General features: G+C 34.0%; 1 protein-coding gene across 1 annotated transcript in view; it reads right to left on the bottom strand.

Annotated features, from left to right (window-relative positions):
* LOC124360937 overlaps positions 1-18,978 on the bottom strand; it is a 61,698-nt gene that overhangs the window by 33,385 nt on the left and 9,335 nt on the right. Inside the window, exons 2-3 of the mRNA XM_046814954.1 lie at positions 1,473-1,563; positions 274-392 (exon numbers count right to left, since the gene is read on the bottom strand). Coding sequence (XP_046670910.1) covers positions 274-392; positions 1,473-1,563 — 210 coding nt within the window. The remainder of the gene's footprint in view (positions 1-273; positions 393-1,472; positions 1,564-18,978) is intronic.

Raw genomic sequence — 18,978 nt, 5'->3', positions numbered from 1 at the left:
GCAGTAGACTATTCACAGGACTTGGCTGAGTCATTCATTGAAGCCTATCACAATTTATTTTATTTTGAGTTTTAAATCGATTTATTTTCTGTCTGATTGAGTCTATTAACATGTGTTTTCTGTATGATCGTATGTCTATGCGTACAACATCGCTAAAATTACGCGTACAGTTTCAATGCCTGGGTCCCGCGTGACTGTGCGATGTGACGATCTAGAATCTCAGTTACTGTCTGTCTACTTAATATTGTTAGGTAAGAGGAAGAGGATACTTACTGTTGAGAGCGCAAGGGAAGATGATGTAGAAGTTCAACGTAGCCGACTGGTAGTACAGGGCTTCCATCAAGTACATTATAATGGTCAGCAACAGTGAGCAGATCCCCATGCTTATAATGCTGCAATGAAAAGAGTGCTTACGTTACTTATCGTGTACACCAAACCCGTCATAGCAGAATACTTCTTTCAGAAATACTGAACAAATTATTTTATAAATTTTAAAATTCCGACGGTTTGACAGAAAAAGTAATAGGATTTCAAACTTTCTCCATCCGAGGCCGAATCGTATTATATTTTTCAAATCATCTAACCTCAATAAAAAACTTTAAATTTGGTAGACTTATTTGTAAGTATTTGTAACTTCAACTTCTTAAAACGTTTTACTTTGTGGAGTTGAACTATTTTACAATGAATACGTGCTGAGAGTGGAAATATGTACTATATTCTTTTAACTGTAAAACAAACACGATCTATGCATATATGCGATAACAATGCATAAAGTTAACATGTCACCGAACCCTTACTAACGAATTTCATGGTTTTAAGCTCAAATATGTTGTTGCATAGCTTTTGCATGTAAACAACGTTTAATTTCATTAAAACATAAAACATATGTTCAGAAGATAAAGTTAAACTTAAAAAAGCATATGTTACCTCCGTTTTAATTTCGTAGTTCGCACAAAAACTGCATTAATTTATTGCTGACATACGATAATACAAACTGCTGTTGGTCAGTATGGAAAACCAGAGAAAGGTTTGTCTAGAATATAGTGTTTTTTGCAGTCTATGATAAAGATAAGTGCCTGATTCTATGTTTGCCGTCGTTGTCCCGAAAAACTTCTACTGAATCCTCTGGATGCTTACTTAAAAGCGATAACACTTAAGATATTGATAACATTTATTGCATAATCCAATACAAAAAATTTAAAATAGGAAAGAAAGTTCTAATCAATACGAGCCAACTTTCTCCTGTATTAAAATTAACTTGATTACTGAGTTATGGTAAAATTTAGAAGCGGCAACTTTCTTTAACATAATGCAATGTCTACTATTAGGAAAACTTGTCAATTTGTAAGCTGATTAAACAAATAACCAAAATTAAAAAATTACTACTATAAAATAAAATAAAAAATCACAAAAACATATTTTTGTGACAATATATTAAACTATCGTTAAGTAAGATATCATAATTGACTTACGGCCTATAGTGAATGAAAACTGTACAATGGATAAGTGCTATTGCTTTCAGTATAGAGTACATTCCTAGGACACGAGGCAGAGTGGGATCATCTGTCAACACAGTTACAGACAACATAAGACATCAAACTATAGTTTTATTGTGCTCTGTACAGAAAACATTCCTAGAGCACGAGGCAGAGTGGGATCACCTGTGAACACAGTCACAGACAACATGAGACATCAAACTATAGTTTTATTGTGCTCAGTACAGAAAACATTCCTAGAGCACGAGGCAGAGTGGGATCACCTGTCAACACAGTTACAGACAACATGAGACATCAAACTATAGTTTTATTGTGCTCAGTACAGAAAACATGAGCAAGTGGGATCATGTCACAGTTACATTATAGTTTTATTGTGCTCAGTACAGAAAACATTCCTAGGACACGAGGCAGAGTGGGATCACCTGTGAACACAGTCACAGACAACATGAGACATCAAACTATAGTTTTATTGTGCTCAGTACAGAAAACATTCCTAGAGCACGAGGCAGAGTGGGATCACCTGTCAACACAGTTACAGACAACATGAGACATCAAACTATAGTTTTATTGTGCTCAGTACAGAAAACATTCCTAGGACACGAGGCAGAGTGGGATCATCTGTCAACACAGTTACAGACAACATAAGACATCAAACTATAGTTTTATTGTGCTCAGTACAGAAAACATTCCTAGGACACGAGGCAGAGTGGGATCATCTGTCAACACAGTTACAGACAACATAAGACATCAAACTATAGTTTTATTGTGCTCAGTACAGAAAACATTCCTAGAGCACGAGGCAGAGTGGGATCATCTGTCAACACAGTTACAGACAACATAAGACATCAAACTTATAGTTTTATTGTGCTCAGTACAGAAAACATTCCTAGGACACGAGGCAGAGTGGGATCATCTGTCAACACAGTTACAGACAACATAAGACATCAAACTATAGTTTTATTGTGCTCAGTACAGAAAACATTCCTAGAGCACGAGGCAGAGTGGGATCACCTGTGAACACAGTCACAGACAACATGAGACATCAAACTATAGTTTTATTGTGCTCAGTACAAACATTCCTAGGACCCGAGGCAGAGTGGGATCATCTGTGAACACAGTTACAGACAACATAAGACATCAAACTATAGTTTTATGTGCTCAGTACAAACATTCCTAGGACACGAGGCAGAGTGGGATCACCTGTGAACACAGTTACAGACAACATGAGACATCAAACTATAGTTTTATTGTGCTCAGTACAAACATTCCTAGGACACGAGGCAGAGTCGGATCATCTGTGAACACAGTCACAGACAACATGAGACATCAAACTATAGTTTTATTGTGCTCAGTACAAACATTCCTGGGACACGAGGCAGAGTGGGATCATCTGTGAACACAGTCACAAACATGAGACATCAAACTATAGTTTTATTGTGCTCAGTACAAACATTCCTAGGACACGAGGCAGAGTCGGATCATCTGTGAACACAGTCACAGACAACATGAGACATCAAACTATAGTTTTATTGTGCTCAGTACAAACATTCCTAGGACACGAGACAGAGTCGGATCATCTGTGAACACAGTCACAGACAACATGAGACATCAAACTATAGTTTTATTGTGCTCAGTACAAACATTCCTGGGACACGAGGCAGAGTGGGATCATCTGTGAACACAGTCACAAACATGAGACATCAAACTATAGTTTTATTGTGCTCAGTACAAACATTCCTAGGACACGAGGCAGAGTCGGATCATCTGTGAACACAGTCACAGACAACATGAGACATCAAACTATAGTTTTATTGTGCTCAGTACAAACATTCCAAGGACCCGAGGCAGAGTCGGATCATCTGTGAACACAGTTACAGACAACATAAGACATCAAACTATAGTTTTATTGTGCTCAGTACAAACATTCCAAGGACCCGAGGCAGAGTGGGATCATCTGTGAACACAGTCACAAACATGAGACATCAAACTATAGTTTTAATGTGCTCAGTACAAACATTCCAAGGACCCGAGGCAGAGTCGGATCATCTGTGAACACAGTCACAGACAACATAAGACATCAAACTATAGTTTTATTGTGCTCAGTACAAACATTCCAAGGACCCGAGGCAGAGTGGGATCATCTGTGAACACAGTTACAGACAACATAAGACATCAAACTATAGTTTTATTGTGCTCAGTACAAACATTCCTGGGACACGAGGCAGAGTGGGATCATCTGTGAACACAGTTACAGACAACATAAGACATCAAACTATAGTTTTATTGTGCTCAGTACAAACATTCCTAGGACCCGAGGCAGAGTGGGATCATCTGTGAACACAGTTACAGACAACATGAGACATCAAACTATAGTTTTATTGTGCTCAGTACAGAAAACATTCCTAGGACACGAGGCAGAGTGGGATCACCTGTGAACACAGTTACAGACAACATGAGACATCAAACTATAGTTTAATTACCTTCAGCATAGACTACACTCCTAGGATACGAGGCTGAATGGGATCACTTGTAGACACACTTACGGGCATCACAAGTCATCAAACTATTGTTTAGTTACCTTCAGCATAGAGTACATTCGAAAGACCCGAGGCAGAGTGGGATCATCTGTGAACACAGTTACAGACAACATTAGACATCATACTATAGTTTTATTGTGCTCAGTACAAACATTCCAAGGACCCGAGGCAGAGTGGGATCATCTGTGAACACAGTCACAGACAACATAAGACATCAAACTATAGTTTTATTGTGCTCAGTACAGAAAACATTCCTAAGACACGAGGCTGAATGGGATCACTTGTAGACACACTCACGGGCATCACAAGTCATCAAACTATTGTTTAGTTACCTTCAGCATAGAGTACATTCCTAGGGCACGAAGCTGAATGGGATTATTGTAAACACACTTACGGGCAACATAAGTTATCAAACTATAGTTTAGTTTGTTACCTTCAGCATAGAGTACATTCCTAGGCCACGAGGCTGAATGGGACCACTTGTAAACACACTTACGGGCATCACAAGTCATCAAACTATAGTTTGATTACGTTCAGCATAGAGTACATGTCTATGGCACGAAGCTGAATGGGATTACTTGTAAACACACTTACGGGCATCACAAGTCATCAAACTATAGTTTGATTACGTTCAGCATAGAGGACATTCCTAGGGCACGAAGCTGAATGGGATTACTTGTAAACACACTTACGGGCAACACAAGTCATCAAACTATAGTTTGATTACGTTCAGCATAGAGTACATGTCTAGGACACTAAGCTGAATGGGATTACTTGTAAACACACTTACGGGCAACATAAGTCATCAAAGTATAGTTGATTACGTTCAGCATAGAGTACATTCCTAGGACACGAAACTGATTGGGATTACTTGTAAACACACTTACGGGCATCACAAGTCATCAAACTATAGCTTAGTTACCTTCAGCATAGAGTACATTCCTAGGGCACGAGGCAGAATGGGAATGGACCTCTGAACACACTTTCAGTCAGCAGAAGTCATTAATCTACAGTTTTATGACGCTCAGTATAGAGTACATTCCTAGGACACTTCTAGGCAAAGTGGTATCACCTGTAAACACACTTGCAGTCAACATAAATCATAAAACTACAGTTTATTCACTGTCAGCATGGAGTATATTTCAAGGACACGAGGCTGTATGGGAATACCTGCAAACACACTTCCAGTCAACATAAGTCATCAATCTACAGTTTTATTGCTCTCAGTATAGAATACATTCCTAGGACACGAGGCAAAGTGGAAGTAGTATCACCTGTGAACACACTTCCAGTCAACATTATCAATCAAACTACCTATTCGCAAATCAGCTTATCTCGCTAACTCAATTCGGATTTTAAGGAATGCCATGCCTACTGATGCCATAAATGAATTATTTGTTGCTGCAATCATGGCTTTGGATCGGGGGAATGCACGACTAGGATCTTTTGTGATCTGAGTCGAGCTTTGTAACACTGTAAAATCATAAACTTCTTCTAAGAAAATTGAAGGCCTTTGGTGTTAGAGGGGGTTTACTATAATAGTACTATAATAGTTTCACTCCTGTCTCTCTGGTAGAAACCAATGTGTTGTGAGGTGATGGATTCTTTGGGAAAATCATGTTTAGGTTCCTTCCTATAACCTCTGGTGTTCCCCAAGGCTACATGACAGGCCCTCTTTTGTTTCTACTATATGCAAATGATTTAACAACTACTTAAAGGATCACTTGGTGCAATACCCCGATGATACAAGTGTTGCTGTGCGGGTGATAGGTGTTTTACACCACTATTCGTTGACTCAACGACCCTTTCTGAGGAAATAACAAATAAAACAAGGTCGTTTGTTTAGTCTACAGGTCGTTGAGACAACGACCCTATATTGATATTTAGGATTTTCTATGTAGGTTCGTTGTTACAATAACCCACTAAATTGAATGAAAGGGGTCAATGACTCAACTGGGTTTGTAGCAACAACGACCCTTTTTGCCTGTTTTATTTGAATATTTCAAAATATGGGTCGTTGTTACAACGACCTTATATTATATTAAATGTGTAAATTGAGAGAACCAGGTCTTTTACTCAATCAGTCTTTTTGTCAACGGACTACATTGTAGCAATGTGAAAAAGGGTCTTAGCGTCAACAACCCATTTTTCATTGAATGGGTAAAATATAGTAAGAGGGTCGTTGAGACAAAAACCTACTTTTACCTGGTTTACTATAACTGTTTTACTGTTCAGGTTTGCTTCTATTTTCTTAAGCTGTTTTAGTGAAAAATCTATTGGAAATGTTGTAAAATCTGCATTTAATCAATGAACTATCTATTACAAATGTTGTCAAATCTGCTACGAATAAACGAAAAAATCTTTATTCTACAATATTAATCACATAACATTCTTTTTCTTTCATTTTCTTCGTTCCAACAAATATTAAATTTTAGTTATCTTTTTTGTTGATTTCTTTGATCTTTTTATCACCCAATATATTCAAAAATATATTTGGAAAATGAACTTTGTAATCTTCCAATTTTGCAATGACTGTTAATCCAAATTAATCTTTAATTCTTTCCAAATTCAAAATTTGATATTTCTTATTTTCTTCTAATTTATTCAACTTCTTGTATTCTTTAAACATGAATTCACCGACATCGTTCAACTCTTTCAAGACCTCAATTATTTACATAGAAAACACTACAACATACTAGTACCTTGTAATCATACAGGTATATTGTAGTTTTAATCTCATTTTTCAATAAATTTCTATCAGAGACTTGAATATTCAGAACACTTTGGAATTCTTTTAATATTTTTTTCTAATTGGAATATAATCAATATTTCATTTGGTTTTCACTGATTTTTTATCCATAAGCAACATTTGGAAAAAAGTGTATAAAATTTATAATTCTTTGTGTAGATGTTGAGAATAATTTTCAAAACTAGGTTCAACGAGATTACAATGTACTTCAACTACATCAAATGGTCTAAACTTTGGATTTCCTATGTACCTGATTTTCTCCTAAAGTTTCTTTATAAAATACAAATAAATTATTCAAACATAGAGAAAAAATAGATCACAACAGGGGATTTTAGTTGAATTTTATTGAGTAATATTTTCATTTCAAAGTCCTTTACATCATTTGTAAACGGCTTAGCTGTTTGTTTGAACATTTTCCAATAATTCTCAAATAAACTTTTAATGTTATCCCGAGTATAATATACTTATTTAATTTCATACGATTCATAAACTCTTGTAAGATGATTTTAAAAAACTAATAAGTGTATCACCAGCAATGCTCATCACAAAATTATCAGGATAAAAACCACTTAAACCAACCAATACAAAACCAATACCAACCAATACTTCGACTCTTCATATAAATAATTAGGATGTTCCAAGTTAAAAAGTAATTTAGAGCTTTCTGAAGTTAACATGAATAATTTCATTTTCACTAAGCGATGCTAAAAAAATATTTCCATTTAATGGAGAAATTATTAAAGCAAAAAACATTTGTAGTTTTATTTGACACTACCGTTTCTGGACACAATACTAGCACGTATGAATCCAGGCCGCCGAGAACGAGGAAAACATAACATATTTCTCATACTTTCATTCAAAACACATTAATCATATTCTTTGTTGTTAAATATTTTAACTGTACACAAGATGTTGTAGGTTTATTTGAGATTTAATTACTGTTTTTCGCGTTGATAACGTTTTTATTCGAACAAAAGTTTACTTTATTTCTATGTTAATTTATATTTTTTTAATTTAAGGCACGGCTTGAACATAGAATCGTATTTAAAGGTTATCTTATTAATGATACACACTGTTTTGTATATAACTTTGATCATGATTCTACAGGGTCTTCCGGGTAGTGTTACCGGCACTTTCTGAGCTTATTGTACCAAATAAAATAATCAAAAATTCATACAAACGTAAGTCCGGAAATGCATTGTTACCGAGTAACGGCCAAAAAAAGATTTCACCCACAATTTAGTACCCGAGGTTAAATGATCCTTCCTGGGAGTTTGGGAAGAGGGATTTAGAGACGAATGCAGTTTTTGGCATGATAAATTGAATAAAGTTTGTTCCATAACTGTATCTCTCTTATTGTTTAATTTACCATGTAAAACACAAAAAAGAGCATTCGAAAAACGATGTTTTATGTTTAACGAACAATTAATTTGTTAAATAGGTAATAAAAATAAATTTTTACAGAGAAACTTGTAGAAATTTAATAATGAAGATAATTATGTACAACAAGGCAATTACAATGAAATAATAGTTTTTTAAATTAAATTTTACTACCAACACTCTTTGTGTAGAAAAACAAATTATCGGAATTGAATGACAGAAAATTATTCGTACGCTTAGTAATGTTTGAAGTAAAATTTAGAGAAAGTTTTCAATATTTTGTCCTTGTACTTCAATACATCTGGCAGCTCGCTTTCGGATCGATCGTGGCCCTCCGCAACGCATCTGCATTCTGGTATACAGTACTAGAGTCTTCATCCAACCTCATACACAGAAAACTAACGGCGCGGCGTTAGATTTGGTGATCTTGGCGGCCAGGTGTGGTCCACTGGGACAGTAACGTTACGTGAGAAGTGAGCAGGAGCATCGTGGGCATCGTGCTGATAGTACATATTGCATCTTGATGCTAATGGAACATCTTCTAGTAATTGCGGTAATTGTTCTCTAAGGAATTCCAGGTAAATGTTGGAGTTTATATTTCCTTGGAGAATGAACGTTTCTATTAACTGATAGTAAAGGAGGCCATGTTCTTCTGCTGTAAATAACAAAGGCATTGCATTCGTAATAGTATACTAAAATTTTAAATTACACTAAATTATAAACAAATATCCAATTACTGTACTGCACTCACTAGGTACTATTACATACTAAGTTGTTACTTTTCACAATAATACTTCTCAATAATAATATCCACTTCTCACAACATTGCATTGTTGATCAGTTGATACGTGATACCAACTTACCAAATCATAATTTACTTGTTTGAAAGTTAAGTGACAAAGATGCGTAGGTACATGCTGTAACTGTTTGGATAATCTTACACATAAGTGCTATTAGGTTTTAATATTTAAATTTAATTTATTTCAAACTTAATATAATTTACCAGTAGAGTAATTATTAAATTGAGGAATTAAATAAAATGTTTATTCCACTACAAAATGTATATTTCTTGTACCGGTACGGTAGGGTGTTGTTAGTAACATTTTATTTTAAAAACTATTATTTTTTTGTAGTTGCTTTATTGCACATAATTTTCTTCAGTATTGAATTTTCTACTTAGTAACAAAGCATTTCCGAACCTATGTTTATATGAACATTTTTCATTATTTTTTATAGTTCAATAAGCTCAAAAAGTGCCGGTAACACTACCCGAATCACTCTTTATACTTTATGCGTTTAGATCAAGACCTACATGAAATGTGCTTAACTAATATTTTATCTGTTAAAAAATATGAAAACAAAAATTATATTATATGATTTTACATTGATAAAATGTACTTAAATATTCTATGATTTTAATGTACATTCATTATAATTTTAAAGTCTGGCATTAAATTATTTTCTACTAGTTCTAAATAAAGATTATACATACAGTTACGTACGTATACGTAATAAATCTGCTTCATAGAATAAGACATTTTTCCAATTTGTATATATTATTTTGATCATACAAGTGATCGATTGTATTCAAGTATGGTTTGGAAAAGCTAATATTAGATACTGAAGTTTTGCTATACTCGTACATTTTATATTCTCCTAAAATCAATAAGGCACTGACACCTGAGTATCACTTGATGTTGAGAGGGGAGGGTTTAATTAGAAAAGGTTAAAAGTGATCCAAGAAGAATGTGTTGTCAGGTCGGTGACCAAACCACTCTATTGTTCTTTTGTTACTTTGGAGGGTAACAGAAAGTCATGTCACTTATTACGAAAGGTAAAAAAATAGAATTTCAATTCAGAAGGATTAAAACAATATATGTGCGAGTAATTAAACAGAGTTTAAGTGATTAAAGTTGTACCAGGTTACAACAATACAAGACGTGTTGGATAGATCTGGCAATGTGCGAGTAATTAAACAGAGTATAAGTGATTAAAGTTGTACCAGGCTACAACAATACAAGACGTGTTGGATAGATCTGGCAATGTGCGAGTAATTAAACAGAGTATAAGTGATTAAAGTTGTACCAGGTTACAACAATACAAGACGTGTTGGATAGATCTGGCAATGTGCGAGTAATTAAACAGAGTATAAGTGATTAAAGTTGTACCAGGTTACAACAATACAAGACGTGTTGGATAGATCTGGCAATGTGCGAGTAATTAAACAGAGTATAAGTGATTAAAGTTGTACCAGGCTACAACAATACAAGACGTGTTGGATAGATCTGGCAATGTGCGAGTAATTAAACAGAGTATAAGTGATTAAAGTTGTACCAGGCTACAACAATACAAGACGTGTTGGATAGATCTGGCAATGTGCGAGTAATTAAACAGAGTATAAGTGATTAAAGTTGTACCAGGCTACAACAATACAAGGCGTGTTGGATAGATCTGGCAATGTGCGAGTAATTAAACAGAGTATAAGTGATTAAAGTTGTACCAGGCTACTACAACAATACAAGACGTGTTGGATAGATCTGGCAATGTGCGAGTAATTAAACAGAGTATAAGTGATTAAAGTTGTACCAGGTTACAACAATACAAGACGTGTTGGATAGATCTGGCAATGTGCGAGTAATTAAACAGAGTATAAGTGATTAAAGTTGTACCAGGTTACAACAATACAAGACGTGTTGGATAGTTCTGGCCATTGCATTTGCCATTACATCTTGCCATTCTGCAGTAAAATGTTAATGCTTACATGTATACCCGGTGTTCACAGCCGCAGTATCAGTCACTTCTACTGGCCACGAGCAGCCATTGCCATTTCACTAGATCATGCCAGACTGCTATACAATTGTAATGCTGGCATTATTGTGTGTTTTATACAGGCATGCATAAACACGGTTCCTATTTCTAATTATTTCTGTCACTTGGTGATTATTTCCTGGTTCGCTAAAATGCTACAAAACAGCGTTGATAATTACTGTATCGATGATATATAGGCTACCAAGGTGTTGTGAAGGCCAACAACTGGACACGATGCAGGAGTAACCGAAATACTCGCAGATAAGCACCAAGAGGAGAATTATTGTCTCTCATGGCCTAGTGCCAGACCGGTGGGCCAAGATCTCTGTGCTCCGCGGCAGTGGAATCACGTGTTTTGCTGCAACCGCCAACTGCTCGTCCAGCCATTTGGTCTACTGCCGCTTTGTATTTTCGTCCAATCTTTGAAAATAAATGTGAACTACTTTAAGGTTTCTAATCTAAATTATTTCTCACTAGTGACCCGGTCCTGCTATGCAAGGGTCCAATACATCTGTTTAACCGTATTTGCATTCATGAACCAGATCATTGATTTTTAACTTCTAGATTCGTGTGTCGAAAGATAACAAAAATAAACTATTATTTCCTAACTACAACTTATTCAATTAGGTACACCAACCTACGTGTATTTTGTTTCTAAAATGTATTAATTGATTCTATTCAGTTGACACATATTTACATTGATTTTTAACTTCTAGATTCGTGTGTCGAAAGATAACAAAAATAAACTATTATTTCCTAACTACAACTTATTCAATTAGATACACCAACCTACGTGTATTTTGTTTCTAAAATGTATTAATTGGTTCTATTCAGTTGACACATATTTACATTGAATTTTATTCCATAACCTCAAATAAATTATATGTAATTTTAGAAGGTAGCCACAATTTCTTTGAAAGACCTTAATTTTTTTTACTTATTTGGCAGGGGAAAATTTAAATCAAACCAAAACATATATTTTACATTCATATTTCTCATACTCAACCACTACTATTACATAAACCTGCAATATCATAATTTGAGTTTATTTTACCATGCTATGAACATTACATAATTGTTAATTAACACCTAAATTACTAAACCTAATAAAACCAACCCTAGTCAAGAACTAAATTGTTGAAAATCAAATGTTTTTCTTTACTATGTTACAGCAATACAAAGAACAATAATTGCTAAATTCGAGGATCTTAAAGTACACTAAGGCACTACTCTACTAACCAGTTTTACTTGACTTTAGTAGTATGATGCCCGCTCGACCAGCCAGAGAATAGGTACCGTTCTTTTGTTATAAGTCGCGGAACCAAAACACATGGGCTTACCTATATTATTGAAATATTGTTCGGAATTACTTGCTGAAGGAGTAATATGACCTCATATTTACGTATCTTAATGCATTGATATGGATATTATTATATAAAGCTTTGGAAATGCTAGTAAAAATGTAAATTTTAACAGAGAAAATTGTTATTGTGGGTTATTCTTTGGAAATACCTAGATATATGCCACTGCAGACCTTTTTGTAGGCCTTTTTGAAATATTGTAATTTTGTAGTACATTATTTTGTTATAATTCATAAGGATTATTTAGTATTAACAATGAAAGCGCTCAAAATTATTAATTTTCGCATTATACCAACTTTTTCAGAATTTATATGATTAAAGTATTGACGTAGCATACCTAGGAACTTGTCCTAGTTCATAACGAAGCCGACACAAAACCCATATCAAAATCCGTCGAGTAGTTTAGAAAATATCAATGGATAATCAGAGCAACAGAAAGCTACTTTAATTTATATGATTAAAATATTGACGTATCATACCTAGGAACTTGTCCTAGTTCATAACGAAGCCGACACAAAACCCATATCAAAATCCGTCGAGTAGTTTAGAAAATATCAATGGATAATCAGAGCAACAGAAAGCTACTTTAATTTATATGATTAAAATATTGACGTATCATACCTAGGAACTTGTCCTAGTTCATAACGAAGCCGACACAAAACCCATATCAAAATCCGTCGAGTAGTTTAGAAAATATCAATGGATAATCAGAGCAACAGAAAGCTACTTTAATTTATATGATTAAAATATTGACGTATCATACCTAGGAACTTGTCTTAGTTCATAACGAAGCCGACACAAAACCCATATCAAAATCCGTCGAGTAGTTTAGAAAATATCAATGGATAATCAGAGCAACAGAAAGCTACTTTAATTTATATGATTAAAATATTGACGTATCATACATAGGAACTTGTCCTAGTTCATAATGAAGCCGACACAAAACCCATATCAAAATCCGTCGAGTAGTTTAGAAAATATCAATGGATAATCAGAGCAACAGAAAGCTACTTTAATTTATATGATTAAAATATTGACGTATCATACCTAGGAACTTGTCTTAGTTCATAACGAAGCCGACACAAAACCCATATCAAAATCCGTCGAGTAGTTTAGAAAATATCAATGGATAATCAGAGCAACAGAAAGCTACTTTAATTTATATGATTAAAATATTGACGTATCATACCTAGGAACTTGTCCTAGTTCATAACGAAGCCGACACAAAACCCATATCAAAATCCGTCGAGTAGTTTAGAAAATATCAATGGATAATCAGAGCAACAGAAAGCTACTTTAATTTATATGATTAAAATATTGACGTATCATACCTAGGAACTTGTCCTAGTTCATAACGAAGCCGACACAAAACCCATATCAAAATCCGTCGAGTAGTTTAGAAAATATCAATGGATAATCAGAGCAACAGAAAGCTACTTTAATTTATATGATTCAAATATTGACGTATCATACCTAGGAACTTGTCTTAGTTCATAACGAAGCCGACACAAAACCCATATCAAAATCCGTCGAGTAGTTTAGAAAATATCAATGGATAATCAGAGCAACAGAAAGCTACTTTAATTTATATGATTAAAATATTGACGTATCATACCTAGGAACTTGTCTTAGTTCATAACGAAGCCGACACAAAACCCATATCAAAATCCGTCGAGTAGTTTAGAAAATATCAATGGATAATCAGAGCAACAGAAAGCTACTTTAATTTATATGATTAAAATATTGACGTATCATACCTAGGAACTTGTCCTAGTTCATAACGAAGCCGACACAAAACCCATATCAAAATCCGTCGAGTAGTTTAGAAAATATCAATGGATAATCAGAGCAACAGAAAGCTACTTTAATTTATATGATTAAAATATTGACGTATCATACCTAGGAACTTGTCTTAGTTCATAACGAAGCCGACACAAAACCCATATCAAAATCCGTCGAGTAGTTTAGAAAATATCAATGGATAATCAGAGCAACAGAAAGCTACTTTAATTTATATGATTAAAATATTGACGTATCATACCTAGGAACTTGTCCTAGTTCATAACGAAGCCGACACAAAACCCATATCAAAATCCGTCGAGTAGTTTAGAAAATATCAATGGATAATCAGAGCAACAGAAAGCTACTTTAATTTATATGATTAAAATATTGACGTATCATACCTAGGAACTTGTCTTAGTTCATAACGAAGCCGACACAAAACCCATATCAAAATCCGTCGAGTAGTTTAGAAAATATCAATGGATAATCAGAGCAACAGAAAGCTACTTTAATTTATATGATTAAAATATTGACGTATCATACCTAGGAACTTGTCCTAGTTCATAACGAAGCCGACACAAAACCCATATCAAAATCCGTCGAGTAGTTTAGAAAATATCAATGGATAATCAGAGCAACAGAAAGCTACTTTAATTTATATGATTAAAATATTGACGTATCATACCTAGGAACTTGTCTTAGTTCATAACGAAGCCGACACAAAACCCATATCAAAATCCGTCGAGTAGTTTAGAAAATATCAATGGATAATCAGAGCAACAGAAAGCTACTTTAATTTATATGATTAAAATATTGACGTATCATACCTAGGAACTTGTCTTAGTTCATAACGAAGCCGACACAAAACCCATATCAAAATCCGTCGAGTAGTTTAGAAAATATCAATGGATAATCAGAGCAACAGAAAGCTACTTTAATTTATATGATTAAAATATTGACGTATCATACCTAGGAACTTGTCTTAGTTCATAACGAAGCCGACACAAAACCCATATCAAAATCCGTCGAGTAGTTTAGAAAATATCAATGGATAATCAGAGCAACAGAAAGCTACTTTAATTTATATGATTAAAATATTGACGTATCATACCTAGGAACTTGTCTTAGTTCATAACGAAGCCGACACAAAACCCATATCAAAATCCGTCGAGTAGTTTAGAAAATATCAATGGATAATCAGAGCAACAGAAAGCTACTTTAATTTATATGATTAAAATATTGACGTATCATACCTAGGAACTTGTCTTAGTTCATAATGAAGCCGACACAAAACCCATATCAAAATCCGTCGAGTAGTTTAGAAAATATCAATGGATAATCAGAGCAACAGAAAGCTACTTTAATTTATATGATTAAAATATTGACGTATCATACCTAGGAACTTGTCTTAGTTCATAACGAAGCCGACACAAAACCCATATCAAAATCCGTCGAGTAGTTTAGAAAATATCAATGGATAATCAGAGCAACAGAAAGCTACTTTAATTTATATGATTAAAATATTGACGTATCATACCTAGGAACTTGTCTTAGTTCATAACGAAGCCGACACAAAACCCATATCAAAATCCGTCGAGTAGTTTAGAAAATATCAATGGATAATCAGAGCAACAGAAAGCTACTTTAATTTATATGATTAAAATATTGACGTATCATACCTAGGAACTTGTCTTAGTTCATAACGAAGCCGACACAAAACCCATATCAAAATCCGTCGAGTAGTTTAGAAAATATCAATGGATAATCAGAGCAACAGAAAGCTACTTTAATTTATATGATTAAAATATTGACGTATCATACCTAGGAACTTGTTCTAGTTCATAATGAAGCCGACACAAAACCCATATCAAAATCCGTCGAGTAGTTTAGAAAATATCAATGGATAATCAGAGCAACAGAAAGCTACTTTAATTTATATGATTAAAATATTGACGTATCATACCTAGGAACTTGTCCTAGTTCATAACGAAGCCGACACAAAACCCATATCAAAATCCGTCGAGTAGTTTAGAAAATATCAATGGATAATCAGAGCAACAGAAAGCTACTTTAATTTATATGATTAAAATATTGACGTATCATACCTAGGAACTTGTCTTAGTTCATAACGAAGCCGACACAAAACCCATATCAAAATCCGTCGAGTAGTTTAGAAAATATCAATGGATAATCAGAGCAACAGAAAGCTACTTTAATTTATATGATTAAAATATTGACGTATCATACCTAGGAACTTGTCTTAGTTCATAACGAAGCCGACACAAAACCCATATCAAAATCCGTCGAGTAGTTTAGAAAATATCAATGGATAATCAGAGCAACAGAAAGCTACTTTAATTTATATGATTAAAATATTGACGTATCATACCTAGGAACTTGTCTTAGTTCATAACGAAGCCGACACAAAACCCATATCAAAATCCGTCGAGTAGTTTAGAAAATATCAATGGATAATCAGAGCAACAGAAAGCTACTTTAATTTATATGATTAAAATATTGACGTATCATACCTAGGAACTTGTCTTAGTTCATAACGAAGCCGACACAAAAACCCATATCAAAATCCGTCGAGTAGTTTAGAAAATATCAATGGATAATCAGAGCAACAGAAAGCTACTTTAATTTATATGATTAAAATATTGACGTATCATACCTAGGAACTTGTCTTAGTTCATAACGAAGCCGACACAAAACCCATATCAAAATCCGTCGAGTAGTTTAGAAAATATCAATGGATAATCAGAGCAACAGAAAGCTACTTTAATTTATATGATTAAAATATTGACGTATCATACCTAGGAACTTGTCCTAGTTCATAATGAAGCCGACACAAAACCCATATCAAAATCCGTCGAGTAGTTTAGAAAATATCAATGGATAATCAGAGCAACAGAAAGCTACTTTAATTTATATGATTAAAATATTGACGTATCATACCTAGGAACTTGTCTTAGTTCATAACGAAGCCGACACAAAACCCATATCAAAATCCGTCGAGTAGTTTAGAAAATATCAATGGATAATCAGAGCAACAGAAAGCTACTTTAATTTATATGATTAAAATATTGACGTATCATACCTAGGAACTTGTCCTAGTTCATAATGAAGCCGACACAAAACCCATATCAAAATCCGTCGAGTAGTTTAGAAAATATCAATGGATAATCAGAGCAACAGAAAGCTACTTTAATTTATATGATTAAAATATTGACGTATCATACCTAGGAACTTGTCTTAGTTCATAACGAAGCCGACACAAAACCCATATCAAAATCCGTCGAGTAGTTTAGAAAATATCAATGGATAATCAGAGCAACAGAAAGCTACTTTAATTTATATGATTAAAATATTGACGTATCATACCTAGGAACTTGTCTTAGTTCATAACGAAGCCGACACAAAACCCATATCAAAATCCGTCGAGTAGTTTAGAAAATATCAATGGATAATCAGAGCAACAGAAAGCTACTTTAATTTATATGATTAAAATATTGACGTATCATACCTAGGAACTTGTCTTAGTTCATAACGAAGCCGACACAAAACCCATATCAAAATCCGTCGAGTAGTTTAGAAAATATCAATGGATAATCAGAGCAACAGAAAGCTACTTTAATTTATATGATTAAAATATTGACGTATCATACATAGGAACTTGTCTTAGTTCATAATGAAGCCGACATAAAAACTATATCAAAATCCATCGCGTTTAGAAAATATCAATGGATAATCAGAGCAACAGAAAGCTACTTTAATTTATATGATTAAAATATTGACGTATCATACCTAGGAACTTGTCTTAGTTCATAACGAAGCCGACACAAAACCCATATCAAAATCCGTCGAGTAGTTTAGAAAATATCAATGGATAATCAGAGCAACAGAAAGCTACTTTAATTTATATGATTAAAATATTGACGTATCATGCCTAGGAACTTGTCTTAGTTCATAATGAAGCCGACATAAAAACTATATCAAAATCCGTCGAGTAGTTTAGAAAATATCAATGGATAATCAGAGCAACAGAAAGCTACTTTAATTTATATGATTAAAATATTGACGTATCATACCTAGGAACTTGTCCTAGTTCATAATGAAGCCGACACAAAACCCATATCAAAATCCGTCGAGTAGTTTAGAAAATATCAATGGATAATCAGAGCAACAGAAAGCTACTTTAATTTATATGATTAAAATATTGACGTATCATACCTAGGAACTTGTCCTAGTTCATAATGAAGCCGACACAAAACCCATATCAAAATCCGTCGAGTAGTTTAGAAAATATCAATGGATAATCAGAGCAACAGAAAGCTACTTTAATTTATATGATTAAAATATTGACGTATCATACCTAGGAACTTGTCTTAGTTCATAACGAAGCCGACACAAAACCCATATCAAAATCCGTCGAGTAGTTTAGAAAATATCAATGGATAATCAGAGCAACAGAAAGCTACTTTAATTTATATGATTAAAATATTGACGTATCATACCTAGGAACTTGTCTTAGTTCATAACGAAGCCGACACAAAACCCATATCAAAATCCGTCGAGTAGTTTAGAAAATATCAATGGATAATCAGAGCAACAGAAAGCTACTTTAATTTATATGATTAAAATATTGACGTATCATACCTAGGAACTTGTCTTAGTTCATAATGAAGCCGACATAAAAACTATATCAAAATCCGTCGAGTAGTTTAGAAAATATCAATGGATAATCAGAGCAACAGAAAGCTACTTTAATTTATATGATTAAAATATTGACGTATCATACCTAGGAACTTGTCCTAGTTCATAATGAAGCCGACACAAAACCCATATCAAAATCCGTCGAGTAG

This window comes from Homalodisca vitripennis, chromosome 4 (assembly GCF_021130785.1).
Source record: "Homalodisca vitripennis isolate AUS2020 chromosome 4, UT_GWSS_2.1, whole genome shotgun sequence".
NCBI lineage: Eukaryota > Metazoa > Arthropoda > Insecta > Hemiptera > Cicadellidae > Homalodisca > Homalodisca vitripennis.
Note: the sequence above shows the minus strand (reverse complement) of the source record. Positions and strands in the feature narration are given on the sequence as shown.